Genomic DNA, 27589 nt, shown 5'->3' with positions numbered 1-27589 from the left:
ACCCTCGACCAAGCCCTGGGGGAAACCTTCTGCTGCCGCCGCGGGAAAACCCCCAAGCTCTACCCCCAGCGACTCTAAACGCAAGCGGCCTGCCTGATGTTTGGCTGATGAGGGTTTGGGGTCCATGTTCTCGAGCGACAAGCTCTCTGGACTCGCTTCCCGCCCTAGAGCCCCTGTCCCAAAAACGAAGGGTCACTTCTGGAGGTGCCCCCCTTCCACAGTGGACGTTTTGTGTTCTCCCCCGTTCAAGGGGTCTGTTGTGAGGACGTGTTCAAAAGCAATGTCACCACACCGCACATGTTGTGTTCCCCTCACTCAGCTAATAAAGGCTTCGGCCCCATTGTTTCCCCGAAAACAAAACACAAAAAACACAAACACATTAAATCAAACGAATCAAATTAATTCGTTACAGAGGGATGTCCTCTCTCTGCAGGGAAATCACTTTTCTCTCTGCAAAAATCTCTCTGAACCCACGCATGCAGTGTTTCCCCACTAGAGGGCGCCATTGCATCACAAATAAGCCAGCTGGGCACACATGAAGCCGACATCGCTCGGGTGGATACACTCGCGAGCAGTGCGTCAGTTTGGCGAACTGCAGCGGCACCCGAATGGGTGATGCGCACAATAGTGCAGGGCTATCGTCTGCAGTTTGCTATGAAACCCCCGCAGTTCAGCAGTGTACTCTTTTCACGCACAGAAGAGAGCACTGCCCACGTTCTGAAGGAGGAAATCTCCTCCCTTCTGAGCAAAGGTGCGATTCAGGTGGTACCCCCCAATCTGATAAACCAGGGTTTTTATTCTTGTTATTTCCTGATCCCAAAGAAGGACGCTTCTCTCCGTCCCATTCTGGACCTCAGAGTGTTGAACAAACATTTAAGAAAATACAATTTCAGAATGTTAACTCATGGTTCGCTCGCCCGCGCCATAAAACAGAATGACTGGTTCACGTCGGTCGACCTGAAAGATGCTTTTTTCCACATAAGCATTCATCCACCACACAGGAAGTTTCTTCGTTTCGCCTATCAGGGCATTTGTTACGAATTCACGGTCCTGCCATTTGGTTTGAGTCTAAGCCCTCACTCCTTTTGTCTGTGTGTGGAAGCGGGGTTGACTCCCCTGAGAATGTCTGGTCTACGGATTTTGACATACATAGACGATGGGCTCATCATAGCCGACTAGAAGGAAAAGGTGTTGCAGGACACCTGCCGTGTGCTCGCGCACATCACATCCCTGGGCTTCAGGGTGAATGTGAACAAAAGCAATTTTGCACCCAGCCAGAATGTGATCTTCTTGGGCCTGGAGCTGAACTCCAGTCTCCATGCGAGCGCGTCTCTCTCAGGAGCACGTTCTCTCTCTGATGAACTGTCTATCGCAGTTCAGGGAGGGGGGCGAAGGTGCAATATCGCACATGCCTCAGACTACAGGGTCTTATGGCTTCATCTATCCAGGTTTTGCCACTAGGACTCCTGAGGATGAGGGCGTTCATGAAATGGGTTTCGTCACTACATTTCAGTCCGTTACCCAATCTCTGCCGCTCAGTAACAGTGACGCGCACCTGCGCCACAGCTCTGCACCACTGGTGGAGCGCAGACTTTTACGCACAAGGCACCATTCTGGGGACAGTTATGTTGCGGAAAGTTGTGACGACGGATGCGTCCTTAACAGGCTGGGGTGCCACCCAAGAGGGCAGAACAGTGAACGGTTTGTGGCCGAACAAACTACGTCCAGAGCACATCAATTATTTAGAGCTTCTCACCATTCGGAAGGCTCTGAATCATTTTCTGCCTCATCTGCAGGGACATCATGTGCTTATACGCTGCGACAATACCACGGCAGTGGCTTATATCAATCGTCAAGGCGGTGTGCGCTCGTCGAAACTTCATGCCCTGGCTTACAAGCTGCTGGTATGGAGCAGACGTTTTTTCCTGTCGCTACACGCGACTCATGTTCCGGGAATCCTGAACAGAGGCGCGGATCTTCTATCGAAGGGGAACCCGCTCTTCGGAGATTGGCGCATTCACCCTCAAATAGTGAGCATGATATGGATGAGATTCGGACAGGCGTCCGTAGATCTATTCGCCTCGCGCGAAAACAGCCATTGTCCTATGTTCTTCTCGCTAAAGGACTTGGAAGCGGCCCTCAGGGTGGATGCACTGGCCCACCCGTGGCCCAAAGTGCTGCTGTATGCCTTTCCTCCCCTGTGCTTGATAATTCCTACACTGGCCAGGGTGAGAGAGGGGGGCCTGTCTCTCATTCTGATAGCATCCAGGTGGCCCAAAGCGCCATGGCTGGCGGAGATAATTCCTCTGTTACATGCTCAGCCGTGGCACCTCCCCCTCCGCACGGACCTTTTGTCTCAAGCGAACGGGGAGATTTATCACCTACACCCGGACAGGGTAGCTCTCTGGGCCTGGCCCCGTGAAAGGACGAACCGGAGCGTGCTAGGGCTTCCCCCGCGCGTGGTGGCTACTATACAGAATGCCAGGGCCTTTTCTACACGGTCCTTATGGCTGTAAGTGGCAAGTGTTCGATGAGTGATGTGATGGGCGGGGTCTCACTTCATATCAGTGTTCAGTCTCTGATGTTTTGTGTTGCCTCCAAGACCTTATGGATAAAGGCAGGTCCTTTTCCACTGTTAAGGTCTATCTGGCAGCTATCTCTGCTCGTCATGTGGGCTTTGAGGGCTCAATGGTTGGGCAGCATCCTCTAATCCGCAGATTTATGAAGGGTGCCCGCCGCTTGTTGCCAGTCATTAGGGGAACGATCCCTGAATGGGCCCTCTCCTTGGTGCTGGAAGCTCGGTCTCAATTCCCTTTTGAGCCACTGGGGGATATTTCCCTAAAGTTGCTGTCTTTTCAGACAGCTTTGCTCTTGGCCTTGGCGTCAGCCAAACGTGTCAGTGAGTTACATGCACTCTCGGTTCACCCCTCGTATACTACATTCTCTCTGGGCGGAAATAAGGTTTTCCTTAAGCCTAATCCAGCCTTCATGCCGAAATCTTTTCCTGCGTTCATATCGGGGGTATTGGAGCTGTCCGCTTTTCACCCTCCGCCCTTTTCCTCCGCGGAGCATTAAAGGTTAAATGCTCTATTTCCGGCCCATGCGTTACAGACGTATTTGGCTAGGACCAGTGCGTTCCGGAAGAGTGATCAACTCTTTGTTTCATGGGCTCCTCCCCATAAAAGGGATCCCCTATCTTGTGGACGCTATCATTTTGGCTTATGAATCAAAGGGAGTGCAACCTCCAGGAGACATCAGAGCTCATTCTACGAGGGGCTTAGCCGCCTCTTGGGCTCTGTTCAGGGATATCCTGCAGGATATCTGCTCTGCTGCCAGTTGGGCTTCTCCCCATACGTTTGTGCGTTACAATAGGCTGGATGTTACCAAAACTCCGGTAGCACATTCGGTTTTGAAGGTGGGGTCTTCCTAACCCTGCCTTCTCTTGTGTGTGCCACACACATGGTTCATGCCCTGCTTGTACACCGCAGTTACGTGTGTGTGTCGGTGTGGCGGGTTCATGATTATGAGACGTGTAAAGCACCGGGTCTTGGGTCTTTTTCTGGCTAACAGAACCTCACTGTGAGTGTATTGGGCAATCGGGGAGCTGTCCATGTCTCTCCCATTGGTGGATCTCGAATACGAGATGATGAAATAGAACAATAGGTTACTGTCGTAACCCCGGTTCTCTGAAACATCGAGTGGAGAGATCCACCAGCTTTGCCCCGCTTGCTGCACGAGAAGCGAATATACTTACTGGAGTACAGTAGCGCGTGCAGGCAATTATATGCCGCAGGTAAGGGGCCGGGCCATACCGGGCATTGGCTGCGCACTCCTGTCTGTCTTGCCAGACTTGGTGCAATTGGATGCTTCTGCAGAGGTCAGGTACGGATGCCCTTCCCTTTGGTGGATCTCTCCACTCGATGTTTCATAGAACCGGGGTTACGACAGTAACCTATTGTTTCATTGATTCATACCATTCCAGTATAAGGTATAGGGCAGAGATTCAGGTATTTCTGCTTCAGGTGCTGTTACTGTTGTAGGGGGTTTCCTGCTACCCACTCATCCATCCATTTAACATATTTACTTTATGTTGAATTCAGCATGAAAAAACCCCACACCATAATCCCCCTCCACCAAACTTTACACTTGGCAAAATGCAGGCAGGCAAGTCCCGTTCTCCTGGCAACCGCCAAACCCAGACTCGTCCATCAGATTGCCAGACAGAGAACCCAATTTAGTTCTTGCAGTCTCTACTAACAAGCTGATGAGTTGAATTAGGTGTGATAAATGAGGGAGACACACAAAATGTGCAGGGCTGGGGTGCCTCCAGGACAGGTTTGAAAACCACTGCTCTAGAGTCCAGTGACGGCGTGCTTTACATCACTGCATACAACACTTTGCATTGCACTTTGTGATGTAAGGCTTGGAAGAGCTGCTCGGCCATGGAAACCCATTCCATGAAGCTCTCTACACACTGTTCTTGAGCTAATCTGAAGGCTAAATGAAGTTTGGAGGTCTGTAGCTATTGACTCTGCAGAAAGTTGGTGACTTCACTCTGTGCCTCAGCATGTGATGACCCCGCTCTGTGATTTTACGTGGCCTACCACTTCATGGCTGAGTTGCTGTTGTTCCCAATTGCTACTTTGTAATAATAATTCCTATGTTCTGTTTTGTTCTACAATGTAAATTACACATACACTCATAGCAAAAAAATGCATTTTTAATAAGACAGCTTGGTGTGTGAATGTGTGTAATTTACGTTGTAGGACAAAATATGAAAGTATTGTAAAGTTATGTTTACCACAGGCTTTATTTTTATTTTATTTTATTTTTTTATAAATTGAAAAACCCCATAGGAAAATCTCAAAGGAACCAGCAGTGAATCAGACTTCCAGCCCTTACGAAAATTAACCATGGTTTTTCCTACAAATAAAACCAAAAAACCATGGTTATTATAGTTAAAAACCATGGTAACCACAAATAAACCATGGCTACTCTAACCACAGTTTAACCATGGTATTTATGATAAAACTGTGGTTATATAAATGATAATCAACTAGCCAAACTGTCAGACTTTGTCATTTAACAAAGTAAGCTATCACTGTTATATAACAATTAGCCAAATATATAACTATACAGTTTACAGTGGCTTCATGGAGTAATTAAAAAAAGTAAAAGATTAAAATTCACCTGATGCGCAGTCTTTGTTCTTCATTTTCAATAAGCAGAGTTAACAAACCTTGCTGTATTTAAGGTACACCGCCATCTTGCTCCGACCAAAGAGACTTGAACGCACATGATGTTGTAAATACGACTTCTCATCTCGTAAATACGAACATCTAAGGAGGACTTGAACGCACCATATGTCATCAGGCCATTTCACAGGGTCTTTGAATTCTTTGAATTCATCTTCCAGAATCTGGCAGTACGTTTTGGGAGTTCATTTTTAGTCCATCTCTGCAAAACGGACTTCAGGATGGACTAAAATGAACTCCCAAAACGTACTGCCAGATTCTGGAAGATGAATTCTTCAAACAGTGGTACTAGAGGATGTGGTGCTGGTCCTTCAAGAGTCATTCTCAACCTATAAAACCTATAAAGCCTATAAAAAACCTTCTTCATGTATTTTACAACACTTCAGCTTGTGATTCTTATCTAGTGGGGGTCATTTTTTAGGATTCTTTACCTAACTGAAGTCTCTGAGATCCTGACACCTTGCACCTCTGGAGACTCCAGGTAGGTTGCAGCTCTGGAAAATGGTGGCGCTGGAGACTAAAGGGTTCCTGATGGTTTCACCCTTAATTCTTCACCTTAATTCTTAATTCTTTTGCAGTTAATAGGTGTCTTTTCTTCACCACCTGTTTTTGTCAGATCCTGCTGACCCAACGAGCATTTCACTGTCCAATGGTCATGCCTTAACTGCAATGTCTAGTATTGCATTAGTATTGCAACCTTCTCATGGGCATTTAATACTTTTTGACTTTTCAGTCTGAGTTAAATCTCTTTTTTGGCTCAATTTATCTGTAAAAGAAAACATGCCTAATAATTCTGCACACCTGAATATAAGGTGTTTTTCATTTCCAGCCTTCATGAACAATTATATATCACTTATACATTATTAAATACTAAATCAATAGTAGTTATTAGGATTACTGTGGTTTGGAATTGGTCAAATGTGCCTGGAAAAAAAATATGATCAGAAAATCAACATGCCTAATAATTCTGCACTCCCTGTATTGTTCCCCTCTTTTGGACAGTTGTGGAAATGCTGACATGGATTTTTGTCCATGCAAATGGGAAATTTGGTAACACTTTAGAATAAGGTCTCAATTGTTAACATTAGTTAATGTATATTAATTAACATGAATGCGCAATCCATTTGTTACAGTATTTATTGATCTTTGTTAATGTTCATTAAAAAATTCCAGCTGTTCATCGTTTGTACATGTTAATTCACAGTGCATTAACTAATGCTAACAAATTCAACGTTTGATTTTAATATTGTATTAGTAAATGTTGAAATTAACATTAAAATATGTGTTGTAGTGTATACAGTGGGGAGAACAAGTATTTGATACACTGCCGATTTTGCAGGTTTGCCCACTTACAAAGCATGTAGAAGTCTGTAATTTTTATCCTAGGTACTCTTCAACAAAAATCCAGAAAATCACATTGTATGATTTTTAAGTAATTAATTTGCATTTTATTGCATGACATAAGTATTTGATACATCAGAAAAGCAGAACTTAAACCAGGTTTGCACACACTGCAGCAGGGATTTTGGCTCACTCCTCCATACAGACCTTCTCCTGATGCTTCAGGTTTCGGGGTTGTCGCTGGGCAATACAGACTTTCAGGTTCCTCCAAAGATTTTCTATTGGGTTCAGGTCTGGAGACTGGCTAGGCCACTCCAGGACCTTGAGATGCTTCTTACGGAGCCACTCCTTAGCTGCCCTGGCTGTGTGTTTCGGGTCGTTGTCATGCTGGAAGACCCAGCCACGACCCATCTTCAATGCTCTTACTGAGGGAAGGAGGTTGTTGGCCAAGATCTCATGGCCCCATTCATCCTCCCCTCAATACGGTGCAATCGTCCTGTCCCCTTTGCAGAAAAGCATCCCCAAAGAATGATATTTCCACCTCCATGCTTCACGGTTGGGATGGTGTTCTTGGGGCTGTACTCGTCCTTTTTAGACCCGAGTTTAGACCAAAAAGCTCTATTGTTGTCTCGTCAGACCACATGACCTTCTCCCATTCCTCTTCTGGATCATCCAGATGGTCATTGGCAAACTTCAGACGGGCCTGGACATGAGCTGGCTTGAGCAGGGGGACCTTGCGTGCGCTGCAGGATTTTAATCCATGACGGCGTAGTGTGTTACTAATGGTTTTCTTTGAGACTGTGGTCCCAGCTCTCTTCAGGTCATTGACCGGGTCCTGCCGTGTAGTTCTGGGCTGATTCCTCACCTTCCTCATGATCATTGATGCTCCACGAGGTGAGATATTGGATGGTGCCCCAGAACGAGGGAGATTGACCGTCATCTTCAACTTCTTCCATTTTCTAATAATTGTGCCAACAGTAGTTGCCTTCTCACCAAGCTGCTTGCCTATTGTCCTGTAGCTCATCCCAGCCTTGTGCAGGTCACAATTTTATCCCTGATGTCCTCACACAGCTCTCTGGTCTTGGCCATTGTGGAGAGGTTGGAGTCTGTTTGATTGAGTGTGTGGACGGGTGTCTTTTATACAGGTAACGAGTTCAAGCAGGTGCAGTTAATACAGGTAATGAGTGGAGAAGAGGAGGGCTTCTTAAAGAAAAACTAACAGATCCGTGAGAGTCGGAATTCTTACTGGTTGGTAGGTGATCAAATACTTATGTCATGCAATAAAATGCAAATTAATTATTTAAAAATCATACAATGTGATTTTCTGGATTTTTGTCTCTCACAGTTGAAGTGTACCTATGATACAAATTACAGACCTCTACATGCTTTGTAAGTAGGAAAACCTACAAAATCAGCAGTGTATCAAATACTTGTTCTCCCCACTGTAAGTATTCTAGTTCATGTTAACTATAGTTCACCAATAAAACCTTATTGTAAAGTGTTACCCTAAATTTATATTTCCTGTCGTCTCCCCTCCACCGCTATAGAAGTTTACTGACGAGCTTCCGAGAACTGTGGAAATGGTACATTTAAATGTAAAAGACGAAAGGAAGATGATTATCATAAAAATGAAATGTTACAAATTTGGATTTTGTTGTCCATTATTTTGGATGTTTTTTTATTATAGTTTGATGGTTAAAGTCTCAAAATGTTGCAGAAAGTAAAATTTCTAAAACTACAATCCTAATCAATGTACATTCCAACCCTTTAAATAAAATATAAGTTACCCCTAAAACATTTTCAGAAAACAAGGAACTTAATAAATAATGTTCAATTATTATACTATTTCATACATTCTTCTGTAGCATGTGATCATCAGTTGTCAATGTCTTTTTTTTTTACAGAATGTTACATGTTGTGAATTGGAAGAGTTATTTGCATAGTTAACCACACATAATAACACAAATATAAGGAACTGTGAATAAATCTCCCTTTAATTATTATGGGAATCAAAGCTGCTTAAGTCCACTCAGACCACACAAGGGATGTGAACTTTTAAAATAACCCTACAAAATAAACCATAAAAGCTTAAAATCCCATAAAGAGCCTTAGGAGAGGACCGAATCTAAAAACAAATCAATCCATGGTATTAAAACCAATCACCCAAGCACTTATTTCAACATGTTCATATATTATTCTTTGAGAGGAGTCAAATCTTGAAGACACCCTTCATCATAGGCCCTCATGTCTCTGACAGCTGGTTAGTGTTTTGGAGGAGTGTAAAGCCATGTGCGGAAACTCCCGAAAGATGACAGTGCACGTGGTGACGTCTGCAAAAGGAAACAAGTTAGCATTCTCCAACCACTGAGTATAGCAACAGTTATTCAAAAACACAAGTTGAGTCCGTCCTCTGTTTCTATTCCCCCGCAGGGAACTAACTGTAATATTGTATCGTATCGCATCGTTCCGTACCGTATCATATCATATTTTGTGAAAATTCCACATAGTTCCCCAGCAGGGAACTAACTGTGATATCATATCGTATCATATATAATATATCAATCATATATCATATCATATCATACTTTGTGAAAACTTCCCCATAATATCATATCATACCTTATCGTACCATATCAATCATCTCAATTGTATTGTATCGTATCGTATCAAATATCATATCATATTACATCATATCATATATCATATCCCAACATACTTTGGTAAAACTTCCCCATAATTCCCCAGCAGGGAACTTACTGTAATATCGTATCGTATCATATCATATCATACTTTGTGAAAACTTCCCCATAATTCCCCAGCAGGGCACTAACTGTAATATCGTATTGTATTGTATCGTATCGTATCATATATCATATACATCATATCGTATCATTCATATCACATATCATATACTTCGTGAAAACTTCCCCATAATTCCCCAGCAGAGAACTAACTGTAATATCGTATTGTATCATACCATATCATATCCCAACTTACTTTGTGAAAACGTCCTCATAATTTCCCCTCAGGGACCTAACTGTAATATCGTATTGTATCGTACCGTACCATATCATATCATATACTTTGTGAAAACTTCCCCGTAGAGAACTAACTGTAATATTGTAACATACCATATCGTACCATATAATGTATCATACCATACCGTACTGTATCATATATCATATACCAACTTATTTTGTGAAAAATTCCCCCATAATTCCCCCGCAGAGAACTAACTGTAATATCGTATTGTATCGTATCGTATCGTACCGTACCATACCATACCACATTTCCCCACGAAAAATTCCCCATAATAAATAATCAATAAATGAGTAGTTGACATGAAATGGCGAGCAGTGACAGTAGTTTTACAATGTGACATAATATACTTCATCTAAAACTATTTTTACATTTTATTTTAATTATTATAAATGGAGTTTTATGTCCTAACATCAAATGAGAAACTATATTGACTATTGGTACTTACCAAAAAGGTATTTATCACACAGCATAACTATTTAACTCATACTGTTAAAGATGATTAAACATGGTGAAGAATTAAAAGAAATAGTAATATAAAATGTAGCTTGCACAATAATAATACATTTAATATTAACAATGAATGCAATATGTAATATATAATGTACATAAACTACCATTTAAAAGTTTCGGGTCAAACGAATACTTTTACCCGAATACTTTTATTCAGCATGAATGAATTCAATTGATCAAAAGGTGACAGTAAAGACATTTAAAGTGTTACCATTTCAATTTGAAAAAACATTCTATTTATCAAAAAATCCGGCTTCCACAAAAATAGCGCCAATTTCTAATAATCAGAAATTGAGCATCAAATCAGAATATTAGTACAGTCAAACCAACATTTTTTCAGACGCCTTCAAAATTTTCTCACATTATCACAGTTTATTCGCTATAGTTTAGAAAATGGTCATAAAATATGACTCAGAACTCAAGAGTTAAACTGTGTCAGAACAAACTCCTCTTGATAATGTCAGATAACTCTGATAGAAAGGTGTGTAATGGATTACAATCCACCAATCAGCTGTTAAATGTAAGTACACAATTAGATAATACCAATTTAGGTCAACCAATGACCAAGCAATGCTTCATTTTGTTCAGTCTGTGGTGTCAAAGGTCGCATTAACAATTAAAGAAAAAACAATCAAACCGTCTCCATTGACTTAGTATTGCGTGAAGCGGCCTCCTTGTCATTTTTGACTTATAACAAAAAACAGAACAATGTCTAAAAGCTGATATGCAACAAGGTGTACAGCTAACCCTAAGCTAAACAAAACCCAGAACGGAAAACCCAGAAGTTTTTATAAGCTGTTGACCCAAAAAACAAACGTTTAAGGACTTAACAGTGACAAAATGTTTACTGCACACATAGGCATACTGAGACATACTGTGAGTGTCAGGATCCCAAAATTGACCCATTCTTCCTGCTGAAGCTTCACGTCTTACTGCCTGTCTCCACTTTTGTCTCCTTAAACGCTTGTTTTTTTGGGTCGACAGCTTATTCAAACTTAGTTCTGTGTTGTTTAGCTTGTTTGCTGAACACTTTGTCACATAGCAACTTTTAGACATTGTTCTGTTTTTTGTTACAAGTCCGAAATGACAAGGAGGCCGCCTCACGCAATGCAAAGTCAATGGAGAGCGTTGGATTGTTTTCCCCCCCGGAGTGGCCGTGGCCTAAATACTCTCTGGGTATAATATGTCACAGTTTACTTTATTTTGCTATCCTCACTTACATAAATTAACTATAGTGTCCTGCACCCACTAGTAAAACATTGGTGTCTGAAAATGTTTTGGTTTGACTGTACATACTGTATAATATACATTTGAAACTAAAATCTTAGCGTTGAATAAAAAATGATACGAAATTTGTCAACTACCCCCTGTGATTTGTGTGAAGAGAAGACGTGAGGAAAAGAGATGTTTCTGGCAGAGTGACCATACCGATGAGCAGCATTTTCAAGATATATTTATGATGTTCTGGAGTCAGCCACATATTAGCACACAATTGTAAGCACAGAACCCTTTTAAATGAGGTAAGGGACCCATAAAGTGACCACCATACCAAGTGAAAGACCCAAACCCAGTAGTGAACTGTTTGTAACATCACTCACTCGTAAACTCTTGTGCTTTACCGTCAGTGGACTCACAGGCACACCGGGCTCTAAAAGAGGAATAATACCCAGTAAAACAATGTTACCATCACAATATAAATGACAACAAAAACACAGAATTGCATTATGGGTGTCACCAAGAAAATAAATCCCCATTCCCTACACCTCACCGTCTGCAAAAGCCTTCGTGAGGGTAGAGAGAAAAGAGAGAAAGAGCAGAGCAGAAATATGAGCTCAAGACTTTGCCTGTTTTATTGTTTGTCAGTGTTTCAAAAGACAAGATTCTTTTTACAGATTTCTGTCATACAAACAATAACAAACAATTGTACAAACAATACAAGAATGTCTCCAAACACAGAACGTCATCTAACAGTGTGAAAACAGATTGTACCGAATGTTGCAAGAGAAAACGAGTTAAAGGTCTGAACGCAAGAACCACAGCTCGACAGAGAGAGAGAGAGAGAGAGAGAGAGAGAGAGAGAGCAAGCAGTCGAAAATAGTTCAAAGGTCAAAGCATATTCACAGCACAGTAGTTACGTACTTTTTCAGCTAAACTTGGTTTAAAACACATCCAGACACAACGACTGAACTGGTCCCTTCTTGGCGAATATCTATTCTATACACGGTCTCTACTTTTTCAGATATTAAAAACTACATTTCAGTTCACAGAATGTTTCTGTAAAACAAAAACTTCAAAAATGTATAATTACATTTTCCTTTCTTCAAGCTAATTCCATTGAGATTTTCCAAATAATATGCCAGTCTTTCGCACTTGCTTTGTAGCCTACCTGTTTAAAGGTGAAGTGTGTCATTTGTCAATGTTAAAATGTGTTTCTATGTCAGAAACTAGAAGTTAACCATTTGTAGGCCGAGTCCCCTTAAAGGTGGGGTAAGTGTTATTTCAAAACTGCTTTAGAAAAGGGTCTCGGGCCGAGTACCAAAACAAACTTGTAGCCAATCAGCAGTAAGGGGCGTGTCTATTAATGAAGGGGAGAAGAGAGCGCTCAGTGCATGTCATTATTCAAAAAGACACGACACAGGACGGACATTAGCCGAGCGATGGCAGATAAAAAACAAATGTGGAAGATGTCTGTGGAACAAAAGAAGGCTTACGATCAGGCAAGAAGTGGGACCGTGTAAATATCGGATCCGTTTTCCAGCGCTGGAGAGAACTCAAGGAGCGAAGGCCGAGGTTGCTTTATTTCTTCTCGATAGGCGAGTACATTGCTTTCACTTATCGATGACATCATACCCAGTAGATTTCACCATAGTCGTTGCCTGGGTTACGTATGTGTGGGGCGGAGCTATCAAAATTGGGGCGTGTTTGTTTTGGTTCATCGGTTCCCAGAAAGCACTTACCCCACCTTTAATAAAGTGTAAATGCTCCGTGGAACCATCCAAACTTTTCTCTGTTTGTTTTAGAATGGCGTGAATTTGTGGGCAAAACTATTTGTTTGTTGACCAATGGCAGAACGAGAGAATGTTTGTGTTTTTACACACTTCACCTTTACTTGTAAAAATCCAGCCACGAATGCCAGCGTCATAGAGCTGCACGATTCCAGATACATTGAGACTCACAATTTTTTTGTTTCAAATAAAGATTACGATTTTCCCACGGTTCTGAACAGACAGCTAAACAAAATAAGTCATTTACTGGAGATTCTGGCAAAATTCTGGTATATTTAATTTTTTTAAGTAATTTGAATGAATTCTTAAAAAAAAAATTGGTTTAAATGAATAACTCGATCTTGAATACTTATTTAATAACTGGATGAATCAGTTTTTTTTTTAATTAATCTCTTGAATGAATGATTCATTGAAAAATACATTTTTAATAGTCACTTGCCGCCACCTAGTGGTGTAACAATTACATTTACATTTACATTTAGTCATTTAGCAGTCGCTTTTATCCAAAGCGACTTACAAATGAGGGCAATATGTATATATCAATGTAATCGATATAATCGTTATTTTAAGCGGCAAGCTACTACCGTAGACATCAGTATTTATATCTGAACTGTAAAATTTTATCCCAGTACTTTAGTATTTTTTGTAATAATTGAATTAATGTAACAGAAATAACCATACGGTGATGTTGAAAAGACTGTTTGTGAAGCCGTTTCATACTCATACATGATAACAGCTCTCTCTGGCTCAGCGGCATCGCAAACACAGAGTTGAACGTTCCAGTGTGATTTTGTCCAGCGTTTAAACGGCACAGGCGAATCGTTGTCATTTGTGGGTGTTTGAATTGACATCACAATATTTTTTCGTAATTTTACGATTAATTTTTACGCTTAATCGTACAGCTCTACTTCACGCAGAATCCTATCACACTTATACCCCAAATCAATAAAGGGTACTTTAATCCCATTTCTTTTATATAAAATCACTCAGTGAATTTATTCTTAATCATTAAAATTTCAAAGCTGCAAATGGTCATATTAAACATTACTCTTTCTTTGCGTTTTCTCTTAGCCTTTAGTTAGCAAGCTAACAGCTTAGCCTACATCTATGTTTTTTAAAATCAGGCATTATAAAGGGAGATCGATAGGATTCTGATGGCGTATTCTTAGAACTGGGATCATCTGAACAAAACGTGGGCAAAAAATGGACAACACAGAGCAGACGTCATCTGCAGTCATGCATTTTTACATAATGACAGAATCAGGTGGCTAAAATAAGGAACCATGCTTGCTAATGCAGACAGGCACATTTGCCTTGGTATGCGAGCGAGTAAACGCATGCAAATGCTGACTGCTTTCACAGACAGACTGCTCTAGACAAGCATTTCTCATTAAAAATCACATGACAGTCATTTGGGAGCTTGGCAATACAAGTACAAATATATAAAACAGACGGCTACGTTACGTTTTATAAATAATTTCGAATAGCTGACATCTTTTTTAGATTTTAAAGGGGTCAAAACACCCGTTTTGTTAGCATATGAGGGGGTCTGATGTGTTTTTGAAAAGCGAAAGACAAAAAAAGTCTAGTTAGTCAAACGTAAACGCCTCCTTTTCTTTACCAAATGACAAAAATGTACATATTTTCCATATTCTAGTTATCATTGCACTAATCCTCAGGACAGAACATAAATAAAAAGCACAACAAACAACATTAACATGAGGCAAAACAAAATATAAAAAAGAAAAGAACTCGGTCGTGTACCCCAAAACAAAACAAATACTGTCGGTAGGAAAAGTGCGCGCAGTCATATTTTCAACATAATGACTCAATAACACTCGGGAATGCTGTTTTGAATTACTAATGAATTCTAATTCAGTGAGACAAGGCCATTCAGTTATTAATATTACGTCACGATTAACGTCATGTTTGAATGACGGCTCTAGCTGTCACGTATAATGTAAATAGCCGTTCCATTTCAATATTTTGTGTTAACCACATACATACAAACACAACGTGTAAACTACTTGGTCAGGTGAGGAGGAAGTTGAGGATATCACTCGATCCTTGCTAAAGCTATTCCTGTTACGGGCTACAAACGTAGTATGTAGTCCTCCTCACAGTCTGTCAGCGCTCAAGAGCGCCCCCTAGCATTCCTCAATTGTGAGGCAGATAAACTCCTGAATACACTTTCTGTACTGCTGCTCTGTGGGACTGCTGCTGGGGTATTGACCTGGCTGTCCGAAGGGCCCGTCCGCTTCCCGCATCTCTTCATTCATCCGCGCTAACCGCAATCTAACCGAGACGGAGAGAACAAAAACATGAGTTTCACGTGCAGTGGCTCTCTGGGACAATCTACAAGGGAAGTGCACGACTTACAATGTGACGATGTCTGCGTTGGCAGCCTGAACAGCGATACTGAGAGGGTCCTGCCCATCTTCGTCGACCTCCATCTGAGACGCTCCTCGCTTCAGGAACAAACACACCTCTCTGTGGACACAAACAAACAACACACAACAGGTTAAATGATGAGTCATTCAGAACCAGATCTGCGTATCAGAACAAATGTGTTAGCATGTTGCTAAGCTAACAACACGATAAACACACAAACACGGGGTGAAATAGTCCATTTAACCCTCTGGGGCTCTTCGGTCATTTCTGACCCGAATGTTTTAAAATAAAAAATGTTAAAAATCGTAGCTTCATCGGAATGGTCTGAAACACAAAATGGGCTTTTGTGACTTTATTGGTACTTGGTATATGAACACCCAAAAAAATTGGGGATAAGATTTGAAAAGTCTAAGTGGTCGTTAAAAAAATAGTCACACTCAGGACCTTCGGGTCAAAATGACCCCCATAGGAAATGAATAGGAAATTGGCAAAAATATGAAAATACAGAGTTTTTTTGTGCATACAATCTACAAATCAGCCAGGATGCAGAAAAAAAGGACTCAACAGTGAAGGGGTGAATCTCTAAAACACCAAGAGTGCAAAACACAAAAAAACTTGTTCATATACCAAGTACCAATAAATACACCAAGTTTCGGACCATTCTGATGAAGCTACGATTTGTAAAAAAAAATGTATAAAACGCAAGATCCACTATAGTGGTAAAAATTTGCTATTGCGTGATAAAAATGCTCAATGTGTCCACCGGATGGCACCGATCTCATTTAAAAAATTGCTTTTCATGAGTGTGACCCATAAATGAAGAACCCCAGAGGGTTAAGTCTCTCTCTTTCGGCTGCTTCCCGTTAGGAAGCTCCACAGTGGAATTATCCGATTTGGCAGAGGTTTTTCCTTCCTGCCGTAAGCCTTTCGTCTTTTTCTATAACAACAATACAATGGTTGCCATCATAATAGAAGTAATCTGTAATCTTGAATAGGAGCTTGTCACAAGCGTTTTTGTTGTTGTTGGTCAAATCGAAGTGTAGTACTATAAATCAGCATAATTAAAGGTGCACTATGTAACTTTTCCGTCCACCAGATTAGTGGTTGCCTGTTCAAAACAAAGGCGTAGTTTGATGATGCCAAGTTTGAGCGCAGAATCTTGGGAAATGTGGTCTTTACCTCACAGCCGGTGGAAAAGAATCGGGATAGGACTCGGGCAGACATCATGTTTATGGATGTGATTATAAACATTACTGTAGTATGAAGCAGAGCAGGACAGAGTGTTGTGGAGCTGAGCAAGGCCGCTGGAGCGATTGTTAATAATCACAACACACACCTCGCGAGCAGCGGGACTTTTGTTATACCACAGTCGCCGGCGCCATTTCTGCTTTTCCGGTCATGAGAATGAGGTAACGCAGCTCTGATTATCATATTAGATACATCTGAGTATGTTAATGATGTTAGGACATTACTCTGTGTGTTTGCACGGTGGCTGCTATGACTCTTGTTGCACACTGCAGTGAGAGTAAAGCGTTGGAGACATGGAGTGGGGTCAGGTTGTTATGTAGAACGTCTTTCTTTAAAGTGAATTTCGTTTTCTATAAATTGTATTTTAATTTTGATCAAGGTTTCATCAACTACTTGCCTGTATATTTAATAAATAAGAAGCAAACCAAGATCGCCGGGAATGGATTGACGTGCGTAACGAACCCACTGGTCATGTTTCCGTGGCCTTTGAGTAAGGCTGAAACTAGCGTATTTCTGTTTTTAATGCATTTCTTGAATATATGTCTTAATTACAGTAGGCCTATTATAGATAGTTATGATATTTGTGGCTGCACCGGGGTCCGTCATTACTAGGTTAAAGTTACGCCACTGAGGCTAATCATGAGCGGTCCATGGCACCTGTTACCCATGGCTGTTAAGAACTATAGGCTACATCAATAAATTACAACAATTTCGTTCTATGGGCACTGCCACTGATACAGGCAGCGGAAGAGCCTATTTTACTCTGAGCTTGCTTCTGCTTTTCAAACATGGGAGTGTGACAAAGGCACATGGGCTAAATCAATTCTCTAATGTGTATATAGGCATATTTTTGTACACATCACTATACAACACATGTCCTTATTAGGAGAAAAGATGTCGTTAAAACGACATAAAATCTCGTTATTATGACATAATTGAGTGGAAAAATTATATGTATGTATATGTATGTATATGTATGTGGCAGCAATGTATCACCGTAATATCGCACACCCCACCCACACCACAGATTTGAAAGATGATGGTGCGCACTGCAGCCTCGCTTCACCGCTGTGAAATCTGGCCTTGCACAACTGGCTCAACACCCCCTAACTTTAGTGCATAGTGATTGGATATTTAATGATATCAGCACATAGAAAACGGGCACACACAAACAGAGACAATTCGAAGAGATATAAAATGCACGGAAATTAATTAAATAAATGCAAAACCAATTCACAAGCGCGTATTGAACCGCGGATGTCGTACCGAACGGTTCGATATTATATTGAGAATTGTGGCATCCTTAAGATCATGTATCATGTCATGAAGGCTGTGAAGCAGCAGCTCATTTGCATTTAAAGATGACGCACACAAAACAGCTAATTTTTCTCAAACCCAGACATTGGCATTTTCAAAATGCTATATTAAATGATTTGTTAGGAATTAGATGGAGATGGAGTTTTGCTTCCAAACCTTTGAACAACTTTGGAGCGGAGCGTGTGAACCAGATCACTAGGTTTCATGAACAAAACTTATATGCTCGGTTGTCACAGCCTTGAGTCATTTCTTACCCCGTGTGACCCAGGCACGTGGCGTGGTGGAGAGGTGCCCGTCCGTGTATGTCCCTCTGATTGACATCTGCTCCATTCTGCAGCAGGAATTCACAGGCTATCAGAGAGCCCTATGAGAGGGGCGGAGATATCCAACATTAGGAGAAGCATTGAGTAAAGTAAACACACTATTTATTTACACTATTAGCTGTACATGGAAAGAAACAAAGATTACTGAATAAAGCTTGACAAAAATACTATTTTAGGTTCAATTCAATGTGTTATTTGCCATTTCTCTGTAATTATTTGTGAAATTTACTAGCAATTTATGAGTGAAAACGTTATTTTTCAGTACAGAAAGTCTCACCCCTGTGACGGCTTGTATTAATGGACTCTTGCTTTCGTCCTCCTCGTTGACTGAGTTGACATCTGCACCGTGTGCGAGTGCTTCCGCCATGACCGGGAGGTTCCTGGCCCGTGACGCCTTATGAAGCAGCGCGCTCGGGTCAAGCTCCCGTCCGTCTTCTGCATCCGACGCTTCCTGCTCGATATCGACCTCTCCGCTGGATTCATCCGAGTCCTCACACTCTGCAATAGAACAGAAAGACATGGAAGATAAAGAAGGAGATACGCACAACAGATAGATATACCAAAGTAGGACGTCTTCTCACCTTCCTCAGTGACACTGTTCACCACTGGGCCAAAAACGAGTATGTCCGTGCTGCCGTCAGTACTGCCGCCCAGCCCGCTGTCACTGCTGAGACCTGCGGGGCCAACGGTTGCCAAGCGAGGGACACGTTACTCACACCATGACCATATCAAACATTCAGCGCTAAACTTCTCATATAGCACATCATAAAATTGATCTGAAACAGGCAAGCAGACCATGTTACTGTCGCCACACTCTATAAAAATCAGCTCTTTCTGAACTAAACGCAATCCAGAAAGACAGCACAGCTGGTAGGTTTGTTTGAGCTGCGCCCTCTACAGACTTTAAGGGATAGTTCAACCAAAAATGAAAATTCTGTCATCATTTACCCACCCTCAAGTTGTTCCAAACCTATATGAGTTTCTTTGTTCTGCTGAACATAATAGAATATATTTTGAAGAATGTTTATAACCAAGCAGATAGAGCAACCATTGACTACCATAGTATTTTTTCCCTACTATGGTAGTCAATGGTTGCTCGATCTGCTTGGTTACAAACATTCTTCAAAATATCTTCTATTGTGTTCAGCAGAACAAAGAAACTCATTCAGGTTTGGAACAACTTGAGGGTGAGTAAATGATGACAGAATTTTCATTTTTGGGTGAACTATCCCTTTAACATTTGCCAAAAAATAACTTAAGTAACGTATTAAGTAACACAATTAGTCACTTTGGTAACACTTTCTAAGAAGCCTGTATTTATAATGCATTATAAGGGTATTCTTAATGCATGTTGTATCATCTAATAAATAATCATAACAACAGTTACAATATATTATAATACTTACCTATTTGTGGTTATAACTTTTAAGAGTGCAATGCATTATAACACCAGGTGAAGCCTGTATTTATAATGCATTATAAGGATATTCTTAATGCATTATAATGTACACATAATGCCTTATAAACAACCTTATAATGTGTTGTATCATCTCTTGAATAATCGTAACAACAGTAATAATACTTACCTATTTGTGGTTATAACTATTAGGAGTATGATGATTTATAACACACAATGCACATCATTTTATCCACTTAAGTTATAATGGATTATATATATCCCAGTTTCATATTTTTTACTTTCCCAAGTCTCATACCTTGACATTGTTTACTTAAAAGGTCCCATGACATGAAAATTTCCCTTTATGAGGTTTTTTAACATTAATATGAGTTCCCCTAGCCTGTCTATGATCCCCCAGTGGCTAGAAATGGAGATAGGTGTAAACCAAGCCCTGGGTCTCCTGCTCTGCCATTGAGAAAATGAAAGCTCAGATGGGCCGATCTGGAATCTTCCCTATATGTCGTCATAAGGGGAAAGGTTTCCTCCCCTTTCTCTGCTTTGCCCATCCAGAGAATTTAGAGAGAATGGATTCAGTTTATCAGTCGGAATGTCAGCACAGGCTTTACAAACAGACTTTTACGATATGGATTCGACAGCACCGCCACAAACAGTGAGTAACAATGTTCATTAATGCCTGATCTGTGATCAGTGATTTCTGATGTGTAGCTAATTATTCAAGTTCACACAGACATTCTCTCTAAATCGTTTAATGCTCTTTATGCATCAGTGAATCAAGCCAGGGACTAAACCATCAACTTCACATTGTTTCTCTTAGTAGCACGAAACAAATCTGTTAATTAAATTGTGATTAAACTACAGAGGGCGATCAAAGAACACTCTCTTTATAATGTTTGGAGCTGTCAATCACACATCGTGAGTGTATCTATTTTATGATGTAAAAATCATACTAACAATATAAGTACACCTCAGGAAACATTATAAAAATAATTTAAAAAAATCCACGTCATGGGACCTTTAAGATCTGCACAGTATCATACTACATCTTATGAGTGGTCTTAGTCTGCTTTAAGTAAAGTAACAAAAGTTAAGTCTTGTTTTAAACAACCATAAAAGACGATATCATGAAGTGGTTATAAGACATTTGCGTTGAAACTTGTCAACTTGTCAAGGAGTAATGCAATATTGTAAGTAACTTTCCCCAACACTGACAGCAGGAGATATATGTGATGGACATGGTTATCTCAGGGTCTTTAGAAGGTAGAGACTCATAAGGAACTTACTGCGGGGCCCTGAGCCTGTGTCAAAGTAAGAGAACAGCGAATCAAGCTCGTCGGGACAAAACAACGATTCTCTCCGAAACTTTGCGGCTGCTGCAGCTGAGAATGACAAAAAGAAATAGACGTCATGTCAACTTGAGATGATTGGACATTAGAACTGGACACCAACATCTCCAATTCTCGCTTTGTCCAACTCAGATGACTGGAACAAATGTCAGAAATGACTAAGCAATTACCAGCTGAGAGATTGGCTGGCGACATGATCCCGGCGTCGTGCCTGTATTTTCTGCGTGTTTTAGGGGCTCTGATGGAGCTGTTGTGTCTCCTGCACTTCTTCACGCTCCAGTGGTGTGATTTTCTGCTCCCCTCCACCAGGGCCTCGGAGCCACACATCTTCTTCAGAAACTTCCTCTCCACGTATTTCGCTTTGATCCACGCTTCTTTCTCCTGCCTAAATAAAACATCAGAAGCAGAAACGGGAGCTTCTATTAATGAAACATTCAATATTCTGGTCATTTATACAATGCAATGGCAGAGATTTGGCCACACACTGACCTTGAGCTGTTGGGACTGGGTTTCTTAAGTCCTTGTACCTCACATGCACCTTCATAAATCTGGTTGATTACAGTGTTGCCAAGCTCACACATTAACTAGAGAGAAAAGCATTATCCAAATCAATAAAAGTAAAAAAATATTATAAACAAAACCATGTAATAAGCATATCTAAAATTTACGTATCTGACTAAATGGAAGTATAGTAAACTATAGTATAGGACGTATAGGATTTTAGGAAACTATACCAGGTGCAGTGTTGGGGAACGTTATTGTAAAAAGTTGTATGGTTGAAGTAGATCATCGAGGGGCCGCAGGAAAGGCATTGGTTAATAAAGTGAGATTAAATACATAAAGTATATTTTTATTATTTAAAATTTAGGGTGCTTTCACACTAGCACTTTTGGTGCGCATCCGGGTTCGATTGACATCAGAGTTCGGTTCGTTTGGATGATGTGAACGCTGTCTTCCGAACTCGGGGGCGCACCCGCGAACAATATATCCCCGAGTCTGCTTAAAAAGGGTGGCCTGGAAGGGTGGTCACAGAATTTGATTCGCTGTACAGCCGCCCTGGAGAAAACGGTGATGTCATCCAGCTCATTTCAATTATCATATAGTGTCAATGCGGGCGGATCAGTAATACATTTGAATGTTTAGTGTCCTCGACTGAGCAAGCCAAAAGACGCTGGTGGCAAAGAACCAAAACTCATCAGATCGGAGTCACGCCGGAGACGGGTTTATTGAGGGTGCCGTGTCTATGAGGCATTTATTAGATCGGAATATTTGAAAGATCCGAGTCATCACGCCGGAGACGGGTTTATTGAGGATGCCGTGTCTATGAGGCATTTATTAGATCGGAATATTTGAAAGATCGGAGTCATCACGTCGGAGACGGGTTTATTGAGGATGCCGTGTTGATGAGGCATTTATTAGATCGGAATATTTGAAAGATCGGAGTCATCACGCCGGAGACGGGTTTATTGAGGATGCCGTGTTGATGAGGCATTTATTAGATCGGAATATTCGAAAGATCGGAGTCATCACGCCGTAGACGGGTTTATTGAGGATGCCGTGTTGATGAGGCATTTATTAGATCGGAATATTTGAAAGATCGGAGTCATCACGCCGGAGACGGGTTTATTGAGGATGCCGTGTCGATGAGGCATTTATTAGATCGGAATATTTGAAAGATCGGAGTCATCACGCCGTAGACGGGTTTATTGAGGATGCCGTGTTGATGAGGCATTTATTAGATCGGAATATTTGAAAGATCGGAGTCATCACGCCGGAGACGGGTTTATTGAGGATGCCGTGTTGATGAGGCATTTATTAAATCGGACTATTCGAAAGATCAGAGTCATGACGCCGGAGACGGGTTTATTGAGGATGCCGTGTTAATGAGGCCTTTATTAGATCGGAATATTTGAAAGATCGGAGTTATCAGACAGGAGACGGGTTTATTGAGGATGTCGTATCGATGAGGCATTTATTAGATCGGAATATTCGAAAGATCGGAGTCATCATGCCGTATACGGGTTTATTGAGGATGCCGTGTTGATGAGGCATTTAATAGATCGGAATATTTGAAAGATCGGAGTCATCCCGCCGGAGACGGGTTTATTGAGGATGTCGTATCGATGAGGCATTTATTAGATCGGAATATTCGAAAGATCGGAGTCATCATGCCGTATACGGGTTTATTGAGGATGCCGTGTTGATGAGGCATTTAATAGATCGGAATATTTGAAAGATCGGAGTCATCACGCCGGAGACGGGTTTATTGAGGATGCCGTGTTGATGAGGCATTTATTAGATCGGAATATTCGAAAGATCGGAGTCATCACGCCGGAGACGGGTTTATTGAGGATGCCGTGTCGATCAGGCATTTATTAGATCGGAATATTTGAAAGATCGGAGTCATCACGCCGTAGACGAGGTTATTGAGGATGCCGTGTTGATGAGGAATTTATTAAATCGGAATATTCGAAAGATCGGAGTCATCACGCCGGAGACGGGTTTATTGAGGATGCCGTGTCGATGAGGTATTTATTAGTTCGCAATCAAACTCTGGTTCGGACCAGGCAATAGTACCAAGTGTGAAAGCACCCTTAAGTATTACTTAATTTACAAATAATGTGTACATTTCCTTGTTACTTGCAAAAATAGTAATCTGATTATATAACTCACGTTATTTGTAATGCGTTACCCCCAACACTGTTTGGGTGAATGTATAATATATAATAAATGTGACAATATACACTACCGTTCAAAAGATAGGGGTTATGAAAGAGGTCTTTTCTGCTCACCACAGCCGCATTTATTTGATCAAATATAAAGCAAAACAGTAATATTGTAGAATATTACAATGAAAAGAAAAACTTTATTTGAATATATTTAAAAATGTAATTTATGTATACAACGGTAAAGCCTAATTTTTAGCATCATGAAAATTATTATTATTATATAGTAAAAACAATAACAAACATATTTTATTCTCTTATATTAAAAGTAATTCTATCAATGAAGACTATTTTCATAATAAACCATGCCCCATAACGCTCCATAATTTTTGAGTTGTAATTCTGATTATTATTACTATTATTATTATTATTGTTGTTATTATAAAAAACTGAATATAAATTATAAAATTATATGCAGTCCAAATGCATGTATTACAGTAAAATTCTTTATTAAAAAAATTTAATAGAAATATTTTTTACATTTATTGAAATTTTGCCAAAATTAAAGGTAGTAAAACAAATACTACAATACTTTACAATTTAAATAATATGTACTCAATATTATATTATATTATTTTAATATACTATTATTTTTTATATACTATATTCATTTAAAAAAACAAAAAAACAATGCAAAACTTTTTTTAACTTTATTTTCTTCAAGCAAAATATGTTTGTTTTTTTTCTTTTGTTTGCAGTGAAATGAGATTCACCCTTTCAGATCTCACTTCTTCACTCAGGTCTTACCTTCATAAGCTCTGGCTCCCATGTGTCGAGTGTTAAAGAGCGAACTTTAGAGCAGTGGACACCCAAACTCCTGCAGAAATAGAACAGAGATCATAAAATGTACCCTGTTTTCAAGAATCTTCAATATGGCATTATTCTGATTACATTTTATACATTCAGTTATATTTTGCTGGGAATAAAATTACTTTTTTCACTTATACTAGTCAAAGTCGAACAATGGCAGGACACATTTGTGTCGGCCTCATATACTGTAGATACCCATCAGAGTCTGTCAGATCTCCATCTGCAGCCCCTGTTGTGTCTGAGCAAATCAAATCTAATGCCTGTATTATGAGGCTTCAATCTTAAGTGCAGTCATCTGTGAGGAGGTAGGAGAGATTTAATCTGATTAGCAGGCTGGCGCCGGTAATCTGCAGAGGAACTGATGGAGCAGAAAAGGTGCTTCACCCCGAGGGTATGACGCAGTATGTGCACGAGTGTCATAGGGATGAGGGCCTGCCTTCATGTAAAGCCATTCTGCTGTTGGGTCCAATCTGTCATGGGTGATGTAGTCGGGATAAACGCACTGACGCAGGTGGCTTTAAGGCCTGTCTTTCTTCAATCAAAACAATATGGAAGCAGATGGCTTCTCAGATGTTTAGATAGTCTGTGGGCAAATTCTAATTGGAAGTGAACATCCCTATGGCCCTCTCACCTTGAAGTGGGGACTTTGGAGGGAGCAGGGCACAACGTAACCACACTTGGTTTAGGAAGAAAAATAATGTAATTTCCTCATTATCTTCCCCTAGAACGTTACCAGGACAATGCAGCATGGTTTCTATCACCCCATTAGTTGCTAATACAACAGAAATTTCTTATTATCGTTGTTAATATAATTGTTGCATATAAATACACATTCATTTTTAAAATATGCTTTATATACTGTATGTTTGAGTATGTTACCTCTTTAAAACTTGCCTTCTCGTCTTTGGACACTGCAGGCATCCACATTTACCAAATGTATCTAACACAATTATTACCTACAAAAATGATTGTGCTTTTTCAACTTTAGTTAGAGTGTAATGTTGCTGTTTGAGCATAAAAAAGGATCTGCAAGGTCACAAAGCAAAAGTCCCCTCATATTTTATTTAACAGAATCTACTTTCCAACAACTACAGCGAACGGCTCGTTTGGACTACAACACGATTTTTCCGGATACTGCGAAGTCACAAATTCATTTAAATGATCCTCACCCACGAAATACGCAAAAAAGGCACCAGTCCTGGTTGAGCTGTCAAAGCTTTGTCAAAGAGATGCTGTTTTGTCCACCCTGTTTCCAAAACTCATTTGTTTGACCTCCCTAAGGCTGATTGGTTTAAATTTATTTTAAACACTGTTCCTGAACATTAAAACCCAAACGTTTATCTGTGTGCTGCACATTTTACGGAGACGGCTTCCAGAAACTGTACAACGCAGGCTACACACAAATGCTTCACCTGAAACGGAGCAGTTCCCACTTTGACGGGACAATCTGTTGTTTGTGGATCACAACTTATAAGAACGTATTATAATTGGAACTGTTAATAGATAATACAAATAATACGTTTTATGTTGTTTCTATGATGTAAACAAAGGGCAAAGCTTTGCCTCCGCTCGTCTGCTAGCCAATATTAGTGTTGATCAGGGCTGGACTGGGAATTGGGCATAACAGGCATTTTCCCGGTGGTCCGAGGCACTTTGGGGGCGATACAAGGTTATTGATATATTTCTTGCCACGGATTGGCCCATCATGCAGGGACATCGGCCCATTGGTTTGTCTTCTGAATTGACAGGCCAAAGCGATAGAGACCTCCCCTCCTCACTCTGTACATATTAGGTGCTGTGTTTTTTTGAGTGCATGGGAAACTGCAAAATGTGAATATCCTATGAATATCCTATGCTGCTCTATGAAGCGATGTATTTTGTTTTATACAGTCGTGTGATATGAGAACATTACAAGTTCTGGGGTGAATCCGCTGAAAACATCCGCGACCATGTAAATATATGACAAGGTAAATTGGAAAACGGCTATACACACAACTACAAACTTGTCATTCTAGCACCACCACACCTTTATAATAATTTACCTTGCAGCTTACAGTGAAGAAATATGGTGTTTCGACAGAAATGTATTTATTAAAAATGTTGCTATTATTACTTAAAAATATTGCGGAATATAAATCACTTTTATAGAGGCTGTAATATAGAGGTAATGAGGAGCATGGTTTTACCTGTGTCTACCATGCTCTTACAGTTAAATAAAACTAGCCTACAGTTAAACTCAGTTAAAATGTCATTAGGGTAATTAAAGGATAATTCAACAAAACAGCTTTAAAGAGAATTAAGGACAAAGCTTTTTTCTCTTTAAATATTTTATGAACTTTTTAATAGATCTAAATAACATTTAACTAAATGTTATTTCAATGAGAGCCTCATGAAAGATAGATATCAGTGTCTTACATAAATTAGGTGTTAACTCTTGAAAAATATTGTTTGTTTTTAAAGGGGTAGTTCAACCCAAAAATGTGATAATTTACTCACCCTAATGTCATTCCAAACCTGAATGAATTTCTTTCTGTGCAACATGAAAATCATTTGAGTCTGTATTTTATCTATACAATATTCAATGGTGGCCAAACCAAAATGGTTTGGGTTGCCAACATTCTTCAAAATATCTTTTTTTGAGTTTCACGGAAGAGAGAAAGTCATACAGGTTTGGAACGACATGAGAGTTGGTAAATGATGACAGAATTTAATAACAGTAAATTTACTTTAATGCATCCTAGCTCAAAATCAGTTCTTTACTGTCAAGTGCAATTTCTGCAATAGTAAGTTTGTTATCTGCATTTGCAGTAAATTCGATAATATCCATCATTATTTGTCCCTGTCCTAGTTTTATTTAT

The 27589-nt window shown here is 40.2% G+C and overlaps 1 protein-coding gene across 1 annotated transcript in view; it reads right to left on the bottom strand.

Annotated features, from left to right (window-relative positions):
- Positions 1 to 8252: 8252 nt before the first annotated feature.
- The window catches only part of acap3b (ArfGAP with coiled-coil, ankyrin repeat and PH domains 3b), a 148944-nt gene continuing 129607 nt past the window's right edge, over positions 8253 to 27589 (bottom strand). Inside the window, exons 16-26 of the mRNA XM_079843738.1 lie at positions 24669 to 24738; positions 21685 to 21779; positions 21366 to 21580; positions 21133 to 21228; positions 19014 to 19106; positions 18710 to 18930; positions 18364 to 18473; positions 15533 to 15643; positions 15387 to 15448; positions 11747 to 11796; positions 8253 to 8926 (exon numbers count right to left, since the gene is read on the bottom strand). Of these exons, the coding sequence (XP_079699864.1) occupies positions 8858 to 8926; positions 11747 to 11796; positions 15387 to 15448; positions 15533 to 15643; positions 18364 to 18473; positions 18710 to 18930; positions 19014 to 19106; positions 21133 to 21228; positions 21366 to 21580; positions 21685 to 21779; positions 24669 to 24738 (1192 nt within the window). The 3' untranslated portion in view covers positions 8253 to 8857. The remainder of the gene's footprint in view (positions 8927 to 11746; positions 11797 to 15386; positions 15449 to 15532; positions 15644 to 18363; positions 18474 to 18709; positions 18931 to 19013; positions 19107 to 21132; positions 21229 to 21365; positions 21581 to 21684; positions 21780 to 24668; positions 24739 to 27589) is intronic.

Source organism: Gobio gobio, assembly GCF_949357685.1.
Source record: "Gobio gobio genome assembly, chromosome: 19".
NCBI classification, from domain to species: Eukaryota; Metazoa; Chordata; class Actinopteri; order Cypriniformes; family Gobionidae; genus Gobio; species Gobio gobio.
Note: the sequence above shows the minus strand (reverse complement) of the source record. Positions and strands in the feature narration are given on the sequence as shown.